Here is a 24875-nt window from a genome sequence, read left to right on the forward strand (position 1 = left end):
GTTGCCAGAGTGAAGGGCACCCAAAACAACAACAACAAAAAAAAGGCAAGATTCTAAAGCCATTTTTAGGGCTTTACCTTTATAAGGTGACAAAACCATTCTGATATATTCCTAGTGCTGTCAGGTGCCAACACTGCAGTATCACACTCTGGTTTTGGATTTGTGAGTGTACCTGGAAGGAAATCCTATGTCGTCAGAAGTTTCACTCATAAAACACAGAATCATAGAATCATTAGGATTAGAAAAGACCTTTAAAGATCATCAAGTCCAACCATAACCCAACTACCATGACCACTAAACACCCCTATTACAAGAGGGATCTGGACATGCTGGAAGGTGTCCAGAGAAGGGCCACCAGGATGAGCAGAGGGCTGGAGCTCCTCTGCTATGAGGACAGACTGAAAGAGTTGGTCAGTCTGGAGAAGAGAAGGCTCCGAGGTGACCTTCTTGTGGCCTTCCAGGATCTGAAGGGGGCTCCAAGAAAGCTGGGGAGGGACTTTTTAGGCTATCAGGTAGTGACAGGACTGGGGGGAATGGAATCAAGCTGGAAGTGGGGAGATTCAGGCTGGAGGTGAGGAAGAAGTTCTTCCCCATGAGAGTGGTGAGAGCCTGGAATGGGTTGTGCAGGGAGGTGGTTGAGGCCCCATCCCTGGAGGTGTTTGCAGCCAGGCTGGATGAGGCTCTGGCCAGCCTGCTGTAGTGTGAGGTGTCCCTGCCCATGGCAGGGGGGTTGGAACTGGATGATCCTTGTGATCCCTTCCAACCCTGACTGATTCTATGATATCCTGAAGCACCTCATGCTTCTTGAACACCTCCAGGGACAGCAGCTCTCCCATCTCCCTGAGAAGCCTGTTCCAATGTCTCACCACCATATTTTTCCTAATATCTAAATATAAACCTCCTCTGGCACAACTGAACCTTGTTTCCTCTTGTCCTACCACAGTTACTTGCAAGACCAACACCAGCCTCACTGCAATCAGCTTTCAGGTAGTTGTAAAGAGCAATAAGATCTCCCTTTAGATATATATCAGCATGTCTGACATCAGCCATGCAATTCTCTGCTATTTCAACTTAGCAAGGAACAAAGCACAGGAAAGCTGAGAAGCACAAATCAAAACAAAGAACAGAACAGCCAGCAGCACCATTTTCTCCAAATTCTAGCTTCTTCCACAATGGTCTCCTCTTCCACAGAGGAACACAGTCTTATCTTGCTTAGCACTACAATACCTGATTAGATCAAAGCTCAAGCAGCCTGGCTACAGTGTGTTGTGTTATTTAGTCTTGCACTGTAAGCAAAACCACATAGAGTATATTACATTTTCTCAGGGGCATCTCCAGACAGCTATGTAGTACATGTAATTGCCCCCACAAACAAATCATCAACTAATCAACTGCTTTTCATTATCAACTCCAGCAGCACATTTATTTTGTAAATAAAGGCATTAAGAGCAAACAATTTGAGAGAAAACAAAAGATTATCTGAATACATTCTCAACAGAGGAGGTGGTAAAGTAGTAATTCAAACACTAAAAGGAAGCAAAATTAGCATAGGGTGGAATGATTAGTCCATGTATCCCTATCTATTATAGTACAATAAGAGACTAAAATCTGTGACTTTAATGGATGATCTGGGTAGCTGAAGGGAACTGTGATTGACTGACACATTTACATAAAGGCTGATGAGCAGCATAATGAGTGCATTTATAAAACACAGCTAAGGTCTAACTCTGAGCTGACTAACTCCCACACCTAACAAAGGCTTGCAAAACAGATATCCTGCCCTCTTGGAGAGTTGCTCCCTATCTCATGAAGCAGGAAAATTTGTTCTTGAGCTCACTTCCTCAATGGGAACCTCAGGAAGAACACAGCCCCATGACAACCTCCAGTTTAATAATATTCAGTCATTAAACAGTGCAGGGTGTAGAAGGTGGATAGAACTATATGCAGATTGATAGTCCAAACCATACCTGTAGTTTCCTAGGTATACTCCATCAGGATTGAGCATGGGTGCAATCTTGAAGACCAGGTGGTCTCTCAGTACTTTTGCAATGGGATGCTGGCTCACGAGGAAATCAATGATACCTGAGAAAAATGAAAGAAGAGTTTGAAGATGAGGTTTATGTCACCAATAATCTCCAGACGTCTAGCTGAAATCTCATATGAAAGATTAAAGTGATCATGCCTTTTGGCTCCTGGCACTTCCTCTGCTTCCAACAGGACAAACCCCTTGCAGTCACATTGCACCTGCCACCTTCTAAAATCTCCAAAAATAAGAACTCTGAGGATAAATAACTTAGTCCATCCTCATTATGCAAGTACAATATGGCTACATAAATAGACACAGTCAAGTTTCCAGAGACAAAAATGTTACTGCTCATCACCTGGGCCACAAGAGCAAAATATTCCTCCTCCTAAGTGGTGAAATGAAGTAAAGCCCACTAGTTCAAGTCTGCCACTTGATATGCCCTGCATGCATATGTGGACACATACTGCAGCTCAGCTCATGAGTGGTAATTTGTTGAGCTGAGGCACCTCTAATTTGTTTGACTGTATTCCTAGACCTGCCCTTGACATACGAAAGCAGCGTTCAGATAATGTTCGTGTCACAGAGTGATACAAAATGCCACACCAAAACTGGGAGAGTTACATAAACTGTGTATCAGGCACAGGGAAAATGTGGGACTGGTGGACTGGAATTTATAAGATCAGATCCTTCCTTTGCTTTACATGCATAAAAATCAAGAGTAACTTCACCTCCTCGGTGAAGCTCCTTTAACGTGGAACCAATGCAAATGACAGGGGAACCAGATCCTAAATGCCCTTCCTCCAGGCATAGTCACAGCACCAGACCCCACAGGAGCTCCTGCCTCTGGGCCTTGTGGTCAGGGAGCAGCTAAACATCTCCTTGCTCCAAGGCTGGTGCTGGGGCAGGAGGCATACATTCTGGCAGTTAAATTCATTGCTTATTTCTCCACTGAGTTGGTACTGACAGAAATAGCTTCTAGGGAATGAATGTCGAGATAAATTGAGTTTTTGTATAATCTCAGGACACCCACAGATAGGTCATGACAATTTGCTATTTGTTGTATGGTCCATCCTGTGAAGCAGGAACCATTTACTGAATTTCTTCAGAATAAATCACTCACTATGCTCTAGTAACAGGATAAAATTAAGCAGAGAAAAATTAAGGCTGATCATGAGGAAAATTTTGCTAATGGCAAGCTCTATTAGACTAGGGAATTGTGTCTGTAGGGAAAGAGTGGAATCCTGTCATTGGAAACGTTTAATGCTGGACAGGGCAAAGCCCTAGGGAAGAGATATAACAAGCAACAATTCAGTATAGAAGAGATGGCATGGGCTAACTAGCTGCCTTCAAAAAGCTGACTTGAAACCTGACTTTTTATGATCCAGTGGAAATCTTGTAAAACAAACTAAAACCTAGGCACACACCAGGTTAAACACATTTGTTTATACCTTGGCTGAAATATACATATGACCAAAATTTTACATTCTGTGAAACTTTCATTTATCCTCCTTCCTAAGGCGTATTTTGTATCTCAAATACTAACAATTCTGAACTACTACTGCTGTTGAAATGAATTCTAATTTGTTAAGGCACATGGGGAAAAAAATGAAGCTTCTGAAATGTTTAAGATGATCAAGGAATAATTGACTCTAACCATCAGCAATTTTTTTCACCTAGTAGTGACTAATCCTGAAGAAGAGAAGGTCTCTTTCTGCAACCAGGACTTCTACTTGAGAAGAGACTAAACCTGAAATTTTGAGGCAAATTAGCATAAACATAATTATATTGCTCAGGAAATGTCTCTGCAATTACCTTCTCCCAGTGAAGGAAACAAAACATTGATCTGCTTTTTGGCTGGAGGTGTGTCTTGGTTTCTTTTCATTATACAACAGCAAGAGCATGAAGAAACGACAGGGACACAGTTGGATCCTGAATAGCCAAGTTTCCTAGCTGTATGCAAACATGAAAGGCTTAGCTGTGTTAAACTGCTGGCTCTAACTGTTTTCTGGCAGTGTCTAAAGCATAACCCACAGTATGCACACCTGGAAGGCTCAAAACTATTTAAAGGAATACAATCTCACACTTAGTCCATGGCTTCATCAAAAAAATCACATCAGGTCATGCTTTCTAAAGCACTTGAACTAGCTATTCAGAAATCAGCATGTCCAGAACATATTTCATCTGAGGTCAGGTATGATCTTTCAAGCAGCTCCAAAAGAAGTAGCATAAGTATCACATTGTGTGCACAATCAACACTTCACCAAAGACTTTGGTGGAACAGCTTTGCCATGAGATATGGCAGTGCACCAAATGTGTGCTTGAGAAAGCTCTTCATGCATTAGGAAGGACCAGAAATACCTTGGAGATAACATGACTTGTTTTCATTTAGAAGGCAAGACAAGAGCCCAAACTCTGGCTGCAACTGTACCAGGGAAGAGTTCTGCTCATTTTGCTCTTGTTATTGATGCAGCTTCACTCACAGAGCTTGGCAAAGGTGTGTTTGCAACTGGAAGCTACAGCTTTCAGCTTTGCAGACAGAATTGTTATTCCCTAACCAGGAAGGTGCTATGATGTGGAACACTGTGCATAAACACCTAATGTGTGAGCCTCTGGTTCTGCATGATTCACTGCTGCACCAGGCACACCAGAACAAACAAAGAGCCTGACTGACCTTGGGCACCCAGCAGCTTGGTGGCAAGCAAGACCCAGCATTTCCCAAGGTACCACAACCTGTGAGGAGCACTGCAGCCAAGTCCACCCAATCCAAAGAGATGTGTTGTATTTACTTGTTTAGGAGACAGTTAATTAAACCTGAAGAAGTCTTACTCCATGATAAAAATATGAAGCAAAGAGTTAAAAGTGACTCACAGAAGTCTAACTTGGGAGGAAAAGGGAGCTCCAAGGAACACAAAAGTAGTATCAGATGAAAGCATACATCTACACATACAAGCCTCACCATAAATTATTGCAAGCATCCAAATAATCAATAAAATTAGCAGACAGCTTCGTCTTTCAGAGTAACCAATAGTCTCTGGATCAATAACATTTAAAGTAAAAAGAGAGCTATCACTGGATCAATAACTTTTAAAGTAAAAAGAGAGCTATCAGCCTATTAAAAAATACCATTATGGCAAACCTGGTCCTTTTGTTAATAGATCAATACAAATGAAATGTTACAGCTTCCACAATCAGCAAGAGACATATCACTGCATCTCATTAAGCCAGGGTTAAGAATTTGGCAGCAACCAAAGCCCATTTAATATCATTTACTTCAAGGCAGACATGGCAATACAACAGATGCCCTAATTTATGTGTTGATCTTTGTATTAAAATAACAGTTTGATGGTAAACAGGAAGGGTAATGATGCCAGTCACCCTTGTTAGTGGCTAATAATTGCTTAATTTGTCCACTAATTGACCTGTGCTACTGTTGAAGCACTGGATCGTGTTGCAGGGCATGAAATAAACAAGGCCACTGTTTGTAATGTTACTTTAGAGAATGACTTCTGGAAATAGAACTATTTATTGCTATAAATTTCTCTTCACAGATGAGCAGATTAATTGGTTTGCCAATTAGTCTCCTATGAAAGCAAAAAAAGGGCTGCCCATAGATTGGTTGGATCTTCAAACTGCAGCCCAGTCTTGGGTCAGATGAAACAGTCCAATATGAAACAATCACAACAGCTATGAAAAATAAGATAACTGTTATTTAAAAAACAAATTTCTGTGGCTGGAAAGCAAGAAAAATAGCTCAACAACTAAGAATTAACTTTTCAATTGACTTTAAAATAAAATGAGGACCATGAAGGAATGGGCCTGCTCAGGCACACTACAGTGTGGAAAAGTTCTCCAATTAAAAGAAACAGAAAAATGTAGATTATTTCCATATTAACCTTTCTGAAAGTAATTGATATAATTATTTCTGAAATAATAACAGATGCTGCCTGGATCCAGAACAGCTCAGAAATCAACATTCAGCCATGACTTAAGAGAAGGCTTATCCACAGTCCACTAGAAGTCATCCAAAGTCTTTGTATTAACTTCAAGGAGCTTCTCATAGTTGAAGGAAAGAAAGAAAAAAAAAAAAGGCAAGAAAAAGCAAAACCAAGACTGACTACTGTGAGTTATTAGCTACACAGTCATGATGGCTCCAAAAATTTATCATTTAAAAAAATCTTTCTTGGTAAACACAGCTTCACTGAGCCTGTGCTAAATCGGGACCAAATCTCCTCTGCTCCAATTTACTTCTCTACCATTATTCTTTCTAAAAGCTAAAAACACTTCCTCAAATTTCTCTTGCCTTCTGCAGCTGAGCATCTCTCACATACTCTAACACTGGATCCTGCAGCCTGACCCAACCCAGCTCAAATTTCCTACTTGTTCTTCACAAGCAAGTTGATTTTTTCCCTCTCCCACAACACATCAAAGCAACATTTTCTGCTCATATGATTTCCACTGTTCTGTTTAGATGTTTCCTCAATCATCCACCCTAAAACCTGTTTAAGCTTCCTGTTGTCCCAAACATGACCTCTCCACATTTACTCCTTCCAAAGAAAGGCAGCCTTATGCCCTGTTTCTCCATTACCCCATCCTTTCACTCTCAGTCTGGCAATATGCTTAATTGTATAACTATATAATACATTTGTCCTGCTCCTATTACTGAAAATCTAATCACCACAGATCCTAATGCAATATGGCAACTGCTAATGCACATACATCCTGGACTGTGTCTAGTAGATGCCAAAAAAGAAGGGATTTATATTTTCAGACCTGTTTCCTAACACTGAGTAGCTGCTGCTATCCTGCAGCCAGCTCCCTATAGCCTGCAGGTTAAGGAGAATGTAACAGTAAGATATATTAATGGGAAAACAAATGCAAATACAAGGGAGTCCTGACTGCTTATGCAAAACTATTGACATATTCTGTTAAAGAAGACAGAAACCAATGTAAAATACCCTATAATTATATTTTTATGGAAAGTAGGAAAGCAAAAATGTGGAGATGGGCTTTTGAGAGGTTTTCTTTAAAGTGATGGTGAAAAGAGAATCACAAAACCAAAACCCAACAAAGACAGATGATAGGGCCAAGCAGTTTCAATATTCTATCTGCACAGAACAAGCACAATAGAAGTGGTGAAAAACAGCAAGACATTCCTGTGCTGCCATTTGCCTGTGAAGAAACTCTCTTTTAGCAAAGGGGCCCTTGTCTGTTCAGCCTTTGCCCTTTCTTGTGGGACTGCTGGAAAAAGAACAACAAAACAAAACATGAAAAAGACAGACGGACAATCTTTTCCCTCCCAGCATGGTGGGGAAGATGTCACATTCACACTGAACCCTGCTCAGCACAGGTCACAGCAATGCTGTGCCAGCATGGTCTCTACAGAATGCACATCTGTGCTTTAAGCACAGCTCCAATAACATCTTATCCTGAAGTGTTTCCAATATTCCACACTACAGCAAGGGGAGGGGAAAAAAAAAAACACAACCCAAAAAAATCCAACGCATACGAATAGGTGAATGGTGATAAACAAGCAGAGCTGACTCACAGCAGGATTATTGACATGATCTAACATCATGCTGTCACTGAAATTATCCCTACAAAAGATCATCACATAGAGGGATCCATAAGCAGAAGATCATTGCAGGTGCTGACTGTGCTCCCTTTTACAGCACCACTCCTCCTCTTAATGTTCAAAAACAAACTGCAAAACTCAGTTACAGGGTTTGGGAGGGGTGTTTGGTTTGGTTTCTGGCTTTTTGCTTGTTGGGGGAGGGGTTCTTTTGCTTTGGCTTTGTTGGTTTGTTTTGTGGATGGTTGGTTTGTGTGTGTGTGTTTTGTTTTTTTTGTTTGTTTACACTTTTGAAATGCTTTATTAATCAGATTCTTTATCTTCCAAAGGTCCCTTTGAAATTCCTGGTGAAACCAAAGTTTATTTCATGGAAAATATAAAAATATTGGTGATGAAAGAACACTGCAAAACCAAACCAGGCATGTGGTTACAGCATTAAAGGAAAATTTGTTGCATGAGATAGAGCAGTCAATGGTTTCCAGTTGCCAAGCCTGATATACATCTGCATCTATGTGCTCTTTTCTGAGTAGTTATTGTAATTGAGAGTGGGAAGTTCCAGAACACTGCTGGCTTTCATTAGCTCTCTCTCTGGCTATCCTTGGTACACATAAAAGTCCAAGAGAATTCCTTGCACTCAGAGAGGAATGCAGCACCATACTCAAAACCTTTGTGTGCATTTATCAGATCCTACTTTTCAGGTCAGCCTTTGCTCTTCCTGGTACCTATATGCTGATGCTCAAATTTCATCCAACCTTCCTCCACAATAGGCTCAGAAGGAGCCAACAAAGTCCTGCAGGTGCCACATGATGAAAAACAATCAAACTTTTAGAAAGCAGAGAGGTGAATATTTTTTTCCCCCCAATGGTTCCCATGGACATTCTTGAGGATGCTCTCAAGAGAGACAACAGCAAAACACCACACCACAATTGCCTATAACAGAACACAGAGGATCCATCCAAGGCAGGTGAGATTGCATTAGGAAGGATACAGTAGGTGAGCCAGATATATTCCTGTATCACAAATTCATCTCAATTGTACAGAAAGAGAAGGGTTGATTGGTTCTCCTGGCATATCAAGCTTTTTGATTGAGAAGCAATTTGTTCTGAACCTGATAAAATAGCATTTCAGTGCTAAGATCTTGTTAGTTGAGTATGGTTGGTTAAAAGCACCCCAAAAAGTCTTTAGGCCCCTGCTGTCATTTCAGGTTTTTTTGGTTGGTTGGTTTCTGGTTGTTTTTTTTTTTTTTTTTTTTTTTTTTTTTTTGTGGGTTTTTTTCCAGTTTTTGGGGTGGGTTTTTTTTGGGGGAGGGGTGTTTTGGTTTGGTTTTTTGTTTTGTTGTTTGTTTGGTTTTTTTAATCTGCAGCCATCACTGCTATTATTAAAAACAAACAAACAAACAAACCCCCAAACAAAACCCCAAAACAAGCCACAAAACCCAACACACTGGGAATTGCACACATGACCTCACTTCACCTATTTTTAAAGAAGTCTTAAATCAACTTGAGGCAGAAAAGTTGCACAGCTAACTTTCTGCCATGAGGAACAGATTGATTAGAAAGCACATCAAACTATAATACGGTGTGTTTGTTCTTTCATTTACCATTTACTCTCTCCTATACTCTCTGGTGTAACTCTGCCTTTTCAAAACAGGACTAAAAGCAAAGGAAATCTCAAATAATGGGATAAAATGAATGTGCAGGAAATGAATAGGTGAATTAGATTACTGCAGATGAAACACTGAGGTCTCAAATGCAAAATGCAGGGAGTTTATTTAATTTGTTGCTTTTTAAAAATGAAAATATGCTCATTGACTTGAATTAGTAATTTCCCTGGTTTAAGATATGTTAGGGCCATTACAGCTAGGGCTGTTTCCACAACAGTGAAATAAATGGCAAACAGCCAGTCTCTTGGGGAACACACCAGCTCACTGCATTTTGCCAGCCCAGGAAAAGAGTGCTCATGTCAGCTCTAGAGAAAACCAGGCTTCTGCTTTAGGGGCTGGATACAAAGGAATTGCTAAGCACTAGTAACAAATAGGTACAATGGCAGCACTTTTTTTAATGTGGAAGCACAGACAGTGAACTGACTTAAAATGTAGAAAATGATTGTTCCTGACCTCTCCCTCCTGCTCTCCTCCAGCTGGCACAGGGCTCCACAAATAAGTAATCTCACCTTCAGTGTGGTTGAGACACAAATATGTGTGAAGGAAGCAAGAGGGGGGAACAGCAGTCAAGAGCATCCCAATTGAGTTCTACCAACACAAAAGAAAAAGTCTGCTCTGTCAGTTGCTGACCAGAATCAGGGCATGGCAGCCCCTCACCTCCACCCCTTCAGATTTCTCAGACACGTTCTTTTGCATGTAGTGATCTAACTGAGGGAACTCAAGCCTCTGCTGGAGGACTACATGTGTGTGACAGGCCCCTAAACAGATCATATTTTCTGAGTTTAGCAAGCAGCAGTTGTGTGATCGCATCACAGCTCTAAAATTAAGTAAGACTCTGGCTGTTCTGGTGCCCAAATATTTCAATTGTTTCCCAGAACCTCAAATAAAGTTATAAAACTCCTTCTCATACTGTTGTATGCATACAGCAGACATTTCTGCCATTTACAGCCCCAAATGACGTTGTGATTGCAAACAAAATCAGTGAGGATTCAGAAGTGTGTTGCCATAGCCAAACATATTAGGACTGCTGGGTAAGGAGATGGACCACATGATGCCACTTGGCAGAATTCTAATGTGAGGTACCCCTGCCCATGGCAAGGGGGTTGGAACTAGATGATCCTTGTGGTCCCTTCCAACCCTGACTGATTCTATGATTCTAATTTCTTGCCTATTTTAATGTGTCTGTTGATTAAGAATTAACAGGACAGACTGGGATGGGAAACATCCTGCTGATTTATTTCCATACATGGATATTCCTTGTTTTCATGCAAAAGAGGTAAACTTACATCATCTACCTTCCATGAGCACTGACTATCCCACTCTCTCTTTTTGCTAGATGTGTACACTTCAAATATGCAAACATGGCCTGAAAGCCACAAAGAATTCCAGACCATGATGCTTCAGATGTGTTTCAACCAAAGAGAGTATGCAGAGAAATGGATATTACTGGAATAGAGTCAGCCACAAACCAGCAGCCTGGTTTGCAGAATTGCTTCAGTGAAAAAAAAGTTGCTAAGTGATGAGTGTTTGGGATTTCCTATGTATTTTTATGAGCTGTGGCTCTTTTCTCATGAAAAGATTCACATCTGCTTTGGAGGATATATAACTGCTGGTGCTGGGCTGGAGCACAATATCCTGATTCAGTACTGGAAAACATATAGATATACATCACCAGTAAAATATAATTGAAGTTGGCATTCCTAGTGACTAGGATGTGGGACCAGGAGTCAGAAATGCCTGATCTTGGTCTCAAGTACTGCTGATTTTTGGCAAGTTGCTATCAGAGTATACTGTTTTAGTATGTTCAACTTGAGATAGCAATAGCCAGATTTACAGGGCATCAAAGCTAACATCTTTGGGGCCAAAACAGGCAGATGGATTTTTCATACAAACTCATGAAGCTCAGTGGTGCTGACTTGACTTGGAAATAGGGCAAATGGCAACACAAAGGGTTTGCTAGGTGTTGAGCAAACTCTGAAGTTTTTCTGTTCTTCCTCAGCTGTCCATCCCCTCCCTGCTCTGCCCTGAAGATAAGCACTTTCTACTAAACAGCTTGTGGTAATCAAGAATGGGGGGAAGCCTTTTAGATACAGGGACAACCAGTATTGCTGGTCACCTAAGAAAGGCAGGCTTGAGTACTCTTCTCTTGAAAACAAAAACTAAGGAGCACTGAAAGTGTTTCACAAACCTCAGCACCCTACAGGATCACCTGAGAAGGGTAAAGTGTGGTATTTGAAATGTGCATCTTGAACTTGTCAACCAGAAGAGACAACTAAGCATTTTGTTAGGGTAGTTCTAGTTAGAATCATAGAACCAGTCAGGGTTGGAAGGGACCACAAGGATCATCCAGTTCCAACCCCACTGCCATGGGCAGGGACACCTCACACTACAGCAAGCTGGCCAGAGCCTCATCCAGCCTGGCTGCAAACACCTCCAGGGATGGGGCCTCAACCACCTCCCTAATTCCTACTTGAAAATTCTTCAGATACTTTACTCTATCCAGGGCTTGATCCTGCATCAAAACATAACATTACTAAACCAAATCTTAGTAGATGATGAGATCAGACCATAAGAATTACCTCATTACAACAGACTGCTTCAGTTGTATTTACGTAATGTGGTCCTGATAAAGCAGTCTTCAGTATGCTTTGGGATTTTCTCTGATGCTGTGGCAGTTTAATAGCTGGAGACCTCAAGGAACATAGAAGTTTGACCTTTCCTTCCTTTTGTTTGAGCCTGCAATTTATGGCCTCAGGACCTATTTTGATGCCATCGATTTGGATTGTGGGTCTTTTAGAAAAAAACCTAGGATGATGGAAAAAGCTAGATCCTCAGCACCTTCAAATCTGAGAATTCATGGCAGCACCAAACTGCTTGAATATTTGATTAGAAAGGCAGCAGAGTATTAGTGGCACCATTTAGCTCATCCCACTGCTGCTCTCTCCAGTGGCACTTGGTACTCACTGTGAGTCCATGTAGTACATTGGGTTAATCTCTCCCATTATTTCATGGTATCTAGCTTTCCTGTGTCTTACAGCAATAGAATCCCCACTAGCCCCCCAAAATTAGGCCAGTGTAGGGGAACAGAATGAGGACAAGGCTGGTTTGTCTGGTAAAAAGAGCAAGATTGAACATAGGGGAGTACACTGCCTCCTGACCTCTGTAACAGTGAGCCCACCCCTTGGCCATTTCATTACCCTGATGGCTAATGTAGCTTACTTTAATTACAAATTAATCTCCTCCAGGCCCAGAGGGCAATACAGTTCTCCAGTAGAAGCAGCACAACAGTAAAGACCTGTGGAGTTGACTTGACAGAATATGCCAGGTTGTCAGAGGCCATGTCACAGCAGGAGCATACAGCTGCTGCAGATCTGCCCAAAGGGTTCCTAAATTCAGTGCACAGAACAGAAGAAGTGTGTGACTTGGTTGGTTAGCTTTGTTTTCTTTACATTTGCTAATATGCTGTAAGGAGCTTGAGTCCTCTTTGCATCAAATTGAGTCCACCAATACCCCCTAGGTGCTGCCTCCCTTATTATCCTCCTGGGAAGACACAGAAAGGTTCCTGGAGAAACAGTGGGGTGATCAGATGATCTTGCTTCATTAATGAATTACTTGGGATTTATCAGAATCATTCTAAAGATGTTGCTTCAGAGGATTATGTGTTTGGCCATTATTCTTCCAAATCTGTCCTTCCCATGAGTGTGAGTCCTCCAGAAAGCTCCAAAAACATTTGCTGGATCATGGCCCTTAATTGTTGCAGAATTAACTAACATTAAATACAGCTAAGATTTAAGCCTTCGAACTGAATAGAAACATACAGGAGGTCCATCTTCCCTGATATGCAAGCCAAGAAGTTGGCTTGGTTATAAAGAAGGGGGGGTGGGGGGGGAAAATAGAGTAGAAAACCCCTGAATGTATGAACCAGAATTCAACAGGCACATATTTTGGTAGAATGAACTCAGGCATTTTTGCATTGCTCCCTACTATCTTTATCAACTTATGAACATCTTTCTTTTCATCATGACCCTAAAGGAGAGCTTCAGCTGTATGCTGGTTGCTCAGACAGCACTAGCAAAGAGGGGAAAAATAGAAACAAACAGCTTCATTCTCCAGTTTTCTATTTAGAGCTACAAGGGCATTGCAGGGAAAAAAGAAATTAGATCCTTATGTTATTGCTACTTCACCCAGGACCAGGCTGAGCACCACAGAGCCTGGAAGATGACTGTCCTCTTTCCTTCCATGACAGCTGGGCATGTGAAAGCCAGAAACCCTTTCTGGGGTCATCAAAGAGACTGCACACACAAGTGTAAAATTTCCAAAGTTGCCTGCACCAGTGAAAAGATTCCCAGTAGAACTTTATCAGTGATAAAAAGAAACTTTTCTATGGACCTAGGGAGGACTAAGCAGATTTTGTTCCATCTGGGCAAGCATTAAAGGTTGCTGGATTATAAGGAAGAGCCAAAAGGTAACAATGCTTCTCTTTTCAGGACTTGTGATGAGTTGACTCATCAGGACTGAGCACTGCCCATGCCCTGAGTTACCTTTTCACAATCTGGCAGCAGTGCCTTTCTCTGGGGACCAGGTACCTTTGGTTTTTCAGTATTTTTAGTTTAACAAAGGTGGGCAGGGAGAATGAGGAGTTGGAGTAGTTTTGCCTAACACCTCTCTTGGGGGCTTGTCCTCTGGTGCTGTTTTGCACGTACAGTAAGCACAAGCAAGCAGCTACATTATGCTCTTAATCTTGTAGCATTAACTATGGTAGCAGTAAGAGCTAATAGAAGCCTTAAGATGGATAGATCAGCCCAAGCAAAGAATGTGTTTTAAACCGAGAAAGCAAAAGGTAGATTTCTCTGGAGGCAGATGGAGAATACATTTACATATGAAAATCTAATACACAGTGAAGAAGAAAAAGGGCATTACATAAATAATGCCAGGGAAGAAATGAAAAATATGCATTTTTAAACACATTCTAAAAATGGTTTCCACCATCTGCAAATGTGTTGCTCAGTCAAGCAGAGACCCAGAAGCAATAAGAAGGCACTAGGCAGACACACAAAGCTGTGTGACAGAGACCAGAGGGGCACTGTGGAATGTCAGTCATTCACAAACTTTTGTTTCATTTAGCTCTAGAGTGTTGCAAAAATATTTTGGGGATCATCTCTGTTTAATTTGCCTTGGCCTTTAACAACCTGTATGCATCTGCAATTGACCACAGTCAAAATTGGGCTCTTCAGCTAGACAGACTACTAGAGCAAGGCACTGCAGGTGTGAAAGTAGAATATGTGTTGCTGGGAAGGAGCAAGAGCACATAGGGAAAGAGGTACCCCTGTGGGTGATGTGATGTCCCTAACATTGCATCTCCCCAGATACACATGCAAGATTCAGAACAAAGTGGGACTCTGAGCTGAGAGTAACAGGGGGAGAAGCATGCATTGCACAGCTTTGTGCTCTAGGTCAAAAGTTGAGTCCACTCATCTGATGAGCTGAGGAGTCCACTCTGCAGGACTGAACCCCAACTGCCTGCTTCCACTGCAGCTGCTGCTTTGCCACTCATATAATGAAGATGACACATACCTACCTACATAAATATATTCCCCAGATCCTAACAATGGCAACTGACAGCCTGCCTCTACTCATTTCTCTCACAGGGACTAGTGAAGTGATAACTTTCTGTTGCTCTTGATATGTGAAAACACGAAGCCAGATCTAATGGCAACTTTTGGCTGCTTCATTGATTTCCACTTTACCAAGTTGGCAGTTTATGCTGCTTTATTTTTCTAGGATTTTCCCATCCTTCCATTCAAATCAGCTAAAAAGAGGCAAGGCAGCTCACATACTTCCATTCAAGGCAGAGTCCTTTAGTGAAGTGGGGCACAAAGTCCACAGGCACTATGGAATGCTGGTGTCATTCTAAAATGGATAACTGTTAGTTTTTAGAAGTCAAAAAAGAGAGTTCTGTTAATCCAATAAAAAGCTACTTTATACTTCTCTATGGTTGCATTCTGGTCATGTCAGTGTCATCACAGCTGTCTTGCTCTTTCCTGAGGGGTGGGCTATCTTCTCCCTGAAGCTAACTTGAACTCTCTGATTACTCAGGGTCATAGTTCTAGAGGTACCTCAAAGACATCTAAAAGTACTGTGCAAGCAAAACTAACAGCATGTGAGACAACAGTAGATCTGTATCCATTTCCTGCTTAATGGAACTTGGGGTGTTAAGAGACTGAGCAGCTCTAATCTGTGTCATAGAAGAGCTAAAACTGAAATGAAAGACAGAAGTCCATTTGAACGCCTAAGTCTGTAACTTCACGGTCTTAGCAGTGAAATTAAAGCAGGGTCCCTGCAATGAAAACAGACTACATACAACACCTGAACTACTTTATGATGATTCATGAGCTGACTATATTTGGGAGAAGAAGGAATGAAAAAAGAAGTGATTTTATAAACAGAAAAAAAGCCCCTAAACCTCCAGAAAGATACAATGGCCATGAAAATTCTGTCTGCATCTGAATTTTCTCCCCTTCTGTCTGACTTGAAAGTTGTGTATCTGCAAATTGCTTCCAGTGGTGCTGGAGGGAACTTGGATTAGCTGCTTTCACTGGGCTCCAGAAGGAAAAAAAAGCTTTTTTTCCCCTGTGTTTTGTTCATTTGTTTGGTTTTATCTTAAAGAAAAAAAAAACAAACAAACCAACGACAAAATGACCATGTCTTTACATGAGGAAAAAAAATCCAAAAGCTCACCCAGTGGAAGCAGATCTGTTCTTTTATTTACCCTGCATGACACCTAGGCAAGAATAAGCTCCACAGAATTTAGGGCCACTCCCTGTCAGTACAGATGTGCTTCTGGCTGCTAAGCAGCAGAACATGTCCTAAGCCCCCACCTCCCCTCCAGGGAAAATCTCCACTGAAAATGGAGATGCACTACAGATCCTAAAGGTCATGGTAATTAGCAGTGAAGAGGGAACATTCAGAGAGCCAAATAGTGCTCATATGAGTAGGGCTGCCACAAGCAAATGGCTTCTCTGCTTATGAAGAGGTAAAATTCTACAGGAGGGTATAAAGTAGATGTTTCCTTTTGAAGATCACCAGGGAGGAAGTTAGAAGGATATAAATTTCAGGGCTCCTCTATGCATTAAGGAGTTGTGTTGTTGCTGCTTTAAGAGGGAAAAAACCCCACCATTTCCTATTGGAGACAGTCTTATTGCAGAATTTACTTTGAAGCATATTAAACTAAGGAGGAATAAGATGCTCTTGTTGCAGAATAAGAACTGCTCAAGAAATGTTCTATTGCACTCTATATTCACAGCCTGCCTCAGATGCAAATGAGCTCTCAAGTGCCAGCAAGCCCTCAGACAGAAGCTCTCCCCAAGCACTTAGCAGCAATGGGTTTAAGCTCTGGCAGCACTGTGACCACATAAGCTAATGTCAAGGTTCTATTTTGCTCATATCCTTGGCCATTAGGAACACTGCCAGGAAGGAAAAAAAAAAAAAAAAAAAAAAAAAAAGAAAAGAAATCAGAGTTCACATGTAACCTGGAGCAAAGACTGTCTAACTTTCTACCTTGAATAGTCAGACTGAATTTTAACAGCACAAAAGTAAATTTAACTTCTATAAACAGCCTGGTTTACTGCATGAAAGATGCAGGCATCAGAAGGGAGACGTGCCACTGAACACGTTGGACAAACTGAGATCCCAGACTGACACACACATTGCAAAACAAAAGGTCTCCTTCAAAGCTAGTGCAGGGGTCTGTTAGCTGGCCACAGTGGCAGTCATTTCCCAGCTGCTGCCTCCAGCATAAGACAGGCAACCTTCCTACAATAAATTAGGGGTTCAGTTCCAAGATGTTTCAAGCTCTGGCCCATGACAATACAGCTTGGTGCTCCTTGCTCCTCCCTAGGAGTAAGAGGCAGATGCAACCTTAAAATGATGATACCTTGCAGAAGGCTGGATCATGGTATTTTTCTAGTCCACTCTTGATTCTGCAACAGATATCTCCTATCTGACAGAAAATGGTTTAAGTGAGGCTGAATGACTTCTCCTGTACCAGGGAAGTGGCCACTCTCCACAGTTCACTGTTGACACTGGGCAGTTGTGTTTGTAAGGGGATTTGCCACAATGGTGATTACTGCCATTCAAAAACCACCATGACAGTATAAGTTTAACAGCTTGGAAAACTGAAATGTTTCAATAATGCTAGAAATAGCTTCTTTTGAGTAAGTGGAAGCCCCATGAAGAACAGCTTTTTATGTTGTCATTGTCTGTGCCACATCTACTCTGTAGGCACCCAAAGACCTGACTTAAGAGTGACAATAACATAAAGTAGGGTTTGGCTTTGTAATATTTAGCCTGCATGCTGTACCATTGGCTGAAAATTCTGAAGGCACTTTGTCATAAGTAGACCTATGATTTTCACCTTTCTTACTTTTAATGAACACTGAAACAAATTTTGCCTTTCTTTGTTTCTTCCCACCTCCTCCCACTTTTTTTTTTTCAGTGATAAAGTGACACAAAAGTGGGGAAACAAGAAAAACAGAGAGAAAGGGAAAACAGGAGAAAAATAAAAGTGACTTGTACAAACCACCAAATAAAGCATTCTCTTTGAGAACCTATGGCATTAAAACAATAAACAACAAATGGATTATTTTTCATCCATCTCCAGTTATCATCTGTATTTAGCAGCAGTGAATACTAAAATTGAAAGCTTCAAATAAGAAAACAGGTATCCAGGATGCCTTAACATTTGCTGAACATGTAGTTGGACCCTTGAACTTAAAGCTGTAGAGCACATCTGGAAATTGGCACTTTGGGGCCATACTTGTCACTAAGGAATCAACCTTCCTGGAGAGGGTGACTTTTGAGAGAGGAAGAGTGCAACTGTTTAAAACCATCCTAGCCCACACCTGCTGTTTATGAAGTGTTTCACAGACGTTTTCCTACTCATTAGGGTCCCAGCAAAACAGTTTGTTCTACCTTTCTTCCTAGATAAATTTAAGCAGGACTGGTAAAGAATATGTTCCCTTCTGTCTGGGGCATGTGATCCATGACCCCTTCTCTCCATCCTCAGACTCTAGAGAAGCAGGACTGTATTGAAAGAGCAAAAGCAACCTCTAAAGGACCATTATCAGGGGCAGGAGCCTGCTTTCATCCCCAGTCCCTTCTTCTTACCCTCCAAAGATTTAAGCTCTTTTCTCCATAAGCTGTGGAAGTCAAGGAGACATGTCTCTTTTAAACCTGTACAAAATACCTTGCCACAGGCACACAGAGAGCAATTTGTGCAGGGGCTGAGGAAGAATTTCACCCAGGTGCCCTTGTGTCAAAGAAAAGTTTCCAGTGGCCAAGTCCTAGTCACACATGAATGCTGGCTCCTCAGAGCAGCAGCTATAGCAATGCAGAAGGAGCAAGAAGGCAAGCACAGGGCATTTCAGAGAAAAAAATAACTGAAAACAAAACAAACAAAACAACAACTGAAAAAAAAAATTCTGCTGAACTGAGGCAGAGCAGGCAAAGAACAAAGGGTCAGAAGACAAATCTGGAAACAATAGACCAGCAAGATTGATATCAGTTGTGGGTAAGAGCTGGGACACTACTGAAGGAGAATAGGAAAAGGCTTAAAAAACCAAAAGTATGAAGACTAGAAATCTTGATTGTGACACCTGACATACCACTACAACACCTGCAGCTTGACCATTACAGCTCTCACACACTGCTACACTTACAGAAAGAACTCCATCTCTCTATTTAGATTCCCTGAAATGGTGGTCACTTGCTAAGAGCCATTTCTGCTTTGATGAACAACAGAGCCATGCAAATGAGATGTAAAGACAACCCCAGACTTCCTGGGGTCTTTTCAGCTTGATTGTGAGTTTTGTGTATTCATTTCTTGGTCTAATTCAGCTAAGACAAGATTTCTGCCTGGGATTTCTCCATTAGCAGCAGATGCTCCAGCACTGTTTGGCTCATACAGGTGAAGCCTGGTACAGGGAAACCTGCACGCACAGTACTGGATGCTCTTGTCCTGTTGGACTGCTTCACAGTCATTGCATCAGCAGGCAATGCCATGAGCAATATATTAGCTAACTCTCTACCAGAGGACTTGCTCTTCCATGTAGACTTGGAGATAATCTGTTGCAGGAGCACAACACTGCCCCCTGAAAATGCAGGATTTGCTGCCCATGGCCATACAAAGTAATTCACTCAGAAAATGTCCCTGACCTAATTGATAACTGGAAGGACATGGATAAGCTTCTTCAAAATCCACTTGGACTGTGATTTCTCCTGGGAAAACCAAGCCATATTAAGGAAAGCCAAGTAACCACCAAGTTCAGCTGAATCAATATTTCTTTTTTTTTTTTCATATCCTCAGACATCAGCAAAGTGCAATGGTGTGCTGTTACAAAGGCATGCTTTGCCCTGGAGGTAGGTTGGCTTGGGCTGGAAGGAAATGATCTTTAATGTTATTCCAAAATATGAGCAGTCAAGAAACATTGCAAAAACAGTATGTTTAAGAGATGAATTGAGCAATCCCATCTGGAGACAAAGCACATTTGTCTGCTGTTGTACCAGGAAGCCTTTCTCCATTCTCCTTCTTGAAGGCCAATGGCTCCTCTGGCTCTGATTACTGTAAAGAGGATTAGTTAAGCAGAGGTAGACAAAAGGGCAAACTGAATCAAACAAGGACACTTGACATTTCCTAGCTGCGTAGGCAAAGCTGACCTTGATGACCCAGGGATGAGGAGTTAGGGCTGATCCATTCCTCCTGCTGGAAGATGCAAAGTGGGCATGCAAGGCCAGCCTTGGGGAGGGAGCCTGGCAGGTGCAATTTTCTATTTCTGCTACTAGTGATAGGGAGGAACAGATGAGGTAGCAACTTCTGCTGTCAGTGGGAAGACAACAGCCTTCTCTGCACATAGTAATTCTTCCCTCAGGGGCAGCCTAGGTCTCCAGAACTCTGGGGATTCCTTCTTTCCTTTGCAAACTGCAGCCCCTACACAGCCCCTCTACCCACCCTGCCACCCTCACACCTTCTTTTCTGAGCAGGGGTTCCCTGACACACCCAGAAAGCATACAAGGTATGAGTGAATCACAACTCTGTTGCCAGAGAAATGTAACCTCATTATAAATTTTAGATTCCAGCTCAGGAAACCAGGTGTATAACCTCTCATACCTGCCTGACACAACAGTGAATTGATTCAAATGCTGTGGTATCTGGTACTGGCTAATGTGCCTTTGGGTAGTAGAAAGTCTTCAAATGGTCTATTTACATCAAAACAATTTTCAGAGGAGCTTTTATTTCCATTATTCCAATGTGGATGTTTTATATTCCCAGAACAACCTCTCTCTCCTGGGATAGTTCACACTAAAATCCCATCCAGAGGATTTACAAGGGACAGACAATAGTGTTTTTCATGTTGCTTTAGAAGTCAAGGAGAGTGTGTTTCTCTTTGTGTTAAAGCTTGGAAGCTGTGCACTTCAAGGGAAAAAAAAAAATCTTAGTGAGAAGGATGAATGCAGTCTAACAACTTTAAGAGAGCCCTGCAGCTCATTTTATGGTTGGGTTGTGGAATTCTGTTGCCTTTACCTGCTTGTCATCATTTGGTTTCCTGAACGCCTATAAAAGAGACCATGAACTGCAACTTCTGCTCACCATGTTCCCCCACTGCTTGTAAGTACTAAGCTGCAGCTAAATGAAGAGGATAGTTTTCCCATCATCTCTTGCCACAAGTCATGCATATCACCTTATGCATGAAGAATACCCATTTTATAGAAAGATTTTGCTCTCTTTTTGTGACCAAAAGCAGTCATTTTTAGGGCAGACCTGTGCAGTGACAGATACATTTTCCTATGGACCACAGACAGAAAAGGAAGCTGGCAAAGGACACAACAAGACTGAAGGGGAACTGAACCTCTGGGGTGGCAAGAGAGTATAAACCTCTCTTAAAGTGGAATTCCTGTTTAGTTCAGTTCTCTTCAGTATTAGCAATGCAGGCTGCAAACTGAAACACTGGCATCAGCCCCTCAAAGGGCGTTCCTGCATCAGACAGCACTTGCAGGCCTGCTGCACGGCCAATGCAGAGCACCCTCCTGCACCCAAAGGTGAACTACAAATTAAACCTTTATACATATGGAGACATTCTGGGTTCAGTGTTTTCCTCCAGTGCAGCTGCTGTTACTAAAGGCATTCTATACCAATGCCTACAGAATTCAGTTTCTTTTGTTTTAGAATAAATTTATCCCCAGGAATCAGCTAAGCAAGGTCATCACCCCTGTTACTTCAGAAAGGTTCTTTTCACTTCTAAAGGCTTCAATAGCTGCATTGAGTTTTGTATTTAAAACATGCCCTGCCTTGTATTTCAGTTACTATCACTTATGCCTTAATGTTCAAAAGATTTATGCTTAGTGAAGGAAGCAGAAAAGCAGCTTTTAACCTGACAGTTTATCCCTCCCTTTTCTTCATAATAAAAGACAGAGGTTGGCTAAAATTCCAACTAGAAGCAACAGGTTTCAAAATTACTCTCCTCATCCACAGCTGCCTTTCCCACAAGAAAATAAACCAAGCCACCTCCCTCACCCCCACCAAAAAAACCAAACAAACAAACAAAAAAGAACAATTCCCACTCAGTCCTATCATGTAGGCACTGCCTCCATGAAGTGAACTAGAAAACTGCCACCACTTTTAAGAGGACATCTTGGAATATGTCCATCAATAAAACCCTTCATAGCACCCTTCATCTCTTGATTACAGAGAGAGCAAATCCAGTTACCCACTGATCTAGTGTTACTTTGCAACAGCAGGACTCCTGAGGCAGAAACAAGTGGGAGACTTGTTTTCAGGCAGTCTGTTCTTTTGTATCATTCTTTCAACTTAGAAGAAAAAGTTATATGAAAGTTTCGAGATTTTTTCCCCCCCTGTCCTCTGCTGGCAAGCAGGTGGGGGTTAAAAATACAGACCTAGAATGGTAATAGGAAAATAAGAGACATCGTGCAGTGATGTCAGGTTTTTCGTTTCATATCATCTGATTTAAGGTGAAGCGAGAGGGAGCATTCATTTAGGCAACTGTAATGAAAAAAGATTGATTGAAAAGTCACTTTTGCTCTCTTTCTTATGGATAAGAGCCCCAAGTGCCTGTTTTCTTTATATTTTCTTTTTAATGACTGTTCCCTACTCAGCCCATAAGATTCAAGGTCAGCTTCAGGTCAAATTACACAGCACAAGATGCTAAGCATTTGCAACCCCAGCTGTGGTATCCATCTCCCTGTGCTTCTGCACTGTCTTCCATTCTGGGCTCTCAGTCTGGGAAACTCTATTAAAGTAAAATGCTTAGGGTATGAATTTTCTTTTTTCTTTTTTTTTTTCCTCGTTTAGATGGCATGGTGGATGGATTCCAGAGTGGCAAACATGTTAAAAAGATGACAAATGACATCCTACTGATAGAAGACGTTAGGTCTTTGATGAAAGTACATGTCTAAGTACATCTAGACTTGCTTAAGCATGCAATCTGACCGCTAGCAAAACCATACAGGAAAAACTTAAACATAGTTGTCACCACATCTCCTACAACTTTCCATGCATAGGATAGTTCTGCATAGGAACTTTCCATGCATAGGAACAGAATCATAGAATTGTCAGGGTTGGAAGGGACCTCAAGGATCATTTTGCTTCCAACCCCCCTACCATGGACGGGGACACATCACACTAGATCAGGTTGCTCAGAGCCACATCCTGCCTGGCCTTAAAAACTTCCAGGGATGAGGTTTCTACCACCTCCCTGGACAACCTGTTCCAGTGTCTCAATACCCTCATGGTGTAAAACTTCTTCCTTACATCCAGTCTGAATCTACCCACTTGTAGTTTTGCTCCATTCCTCCTAGTCCTATTGCTAGCTGATGTCCTAACAAGTCCCTCCCCAGCTTTCTTGGAGCCCCCTTCAGATCCTGGAAGGCCACAAGAAGGTCACCTCAGAGCCTTCTCTTCTCCAGATGGAACAGCCCTAACTCTTTCAGTCTGTCCTCATAGCAGAGGTGCTCCAGCCCTCTGCTCATCCTGGTGGCCCTTCTCTGGACACCTTCCAGCATGTCCAGATCCCTCTTGTAATAGAGGCTCCAGAACTGGATGCAGTACTCCAGGTGGGGTCTTACCAGAGCAGACCAGAGGGGAAGAATCACCTCCCTCGACCTGCTGGCCATGCTTGTTTTGATGCAGCCCAGGCTCTGGTTGGCTTTCTGGGCTGCAAGTGCGCACTAGTAGCTCATGTTGAACTTCTCATCCACCAGCACCCCCAAGTCCCTTTCTTCAGGGCTGTTCTCCAGCCAGATACTACCAATTACTTATCTCTCACAAAGAAAATAAAATCCAGCAGTCGAAGAAAGAAAAATATGACTATGATAATACTGACGATAAAAATATTCCTATTGTCAGATCTTTGATGTAAGCTAAGCCTTTGGAAAGCTGGCTAATACCAGAGTTTATGAAACAGGAACTTGTACAGACTTCACATACACATATTTGTGCTTACTACAGATGTATATGGGCATTATCTGACACCTGACCCTATCCTGTAAGACTTAAGAGTTCACTTGCCTCAACAGCATCATGTCAGAGACAGAAAACAGCACACATTTTCTTACATAAAAATACTGGGGAGAAGAAAATGAGAAAAAAAACCCTAAGAAATTAGAAGAATCTATAACCACTGGGGAGAAGAAAATGAGAAAAAAAAACAACTAAGAAATTAAAAGAATCTATAACCATAACTTCAGAAAAATCCTTCAAATCTGAACAGCCCATGAGAGATGAGGTCAAGCTGCAAGATGAATTTGCATTTTTGTGTTGTACTATAAAAGTTCTTCAGCAGCAGTGACTTCAGTTTGTTAGAAAACGTACTTTAAGAGCAAAATGAAAACAACAGAATGCTATGGGTCAGAAGGGACCTTGAGATATTATCTGGTCCAACAATCCCTGCCCCCCACCCCCCCAAGCTGGATCACCTAGAGTAGATCACACAGGAATGCATCCAGGCAGGTTTTGAGTATCTCCAGAGAAAGAGACAACACAATCCCCCTGGGCAACCTGTTCCAGTGTTCTGTTACCCTCAATGTGAAAAAAAAATTTCCTCATGTTTACATGGAACTTCCCACGCCTCAACTTCCACCTATTGCCCCTTGTCCTGTCACTGGGCATCACTAAGCAGAGCCTGATCCCATCCTTAGTCTCCTCTTCTCCAGACTAAAGAGACCCAGATTCCTCAGTCTTTCCTTGTCAAGGAAGGTGTTCCACTCTCTTAATCATCTTTGTGGCTCTGTGCTGGACTCTTTCAAGCAGTTCTCTGTCCTTCTTGAACCGAGGGGCCAGAACTGGACAGAATATTCAAGATGCAGCCTCACCAGAGCAGAATAGAGAGGGAGGAGAACCTTTCTTAACCTACTAACCTCACCCCTTCTGATAAACCCCAGTCTTCTTAATCCTACTTTTACTTACTCATTCCCAAAGATGACACAAGCATCAATTTTCATGATGAGCATTGAAGCCTGAGAAGGAATGCACCATCCTTCTCATCACCTCACCCTGCAACCTTTGGATACAAAGGGTATTCATGCAAATATACTCTCTGGTGACTAGC

The 24875-nt window shown here is 41.8% G+C and overlaps 1 protein-coding gene across 1 annotated transcript in view; it reads right to left on the bottom strand.

The window, feature by feature from the left end:
• AGBL4 (AGBL carboxypeptidase 4) overlaps nt 1–24875 on the bottom strand; it is a gene marked incomplete at its 5' end in the record, with an annotated part of 965543 nt that overhangs the window by 206362 nt on the left and 734306 nt on the right. The window contains one exon of the mRNA XM_054384552.1: nt 1968–2082. Within this exon, the coding sequence (XP_054240527.1) occupies nt 1968–2082 (115 nt within the window). The remainder of the gene's footprint in view (nt 1–1967; nt 2083–24875) is intronic.

Source organism: Indicator indicator, chromosome 10, assembly GCF_027791375.1.
Source record: "Indicator indicator isolate 239-I01 chromosome 10, UM_Iind_1.1, whole genome shotgun sequence".
Lineage (NCBI taxonomy): Eukaryota > Metazoa > Chordata > Aves > Piciformes > Indicatoridae > Indicator > Indicator indicator.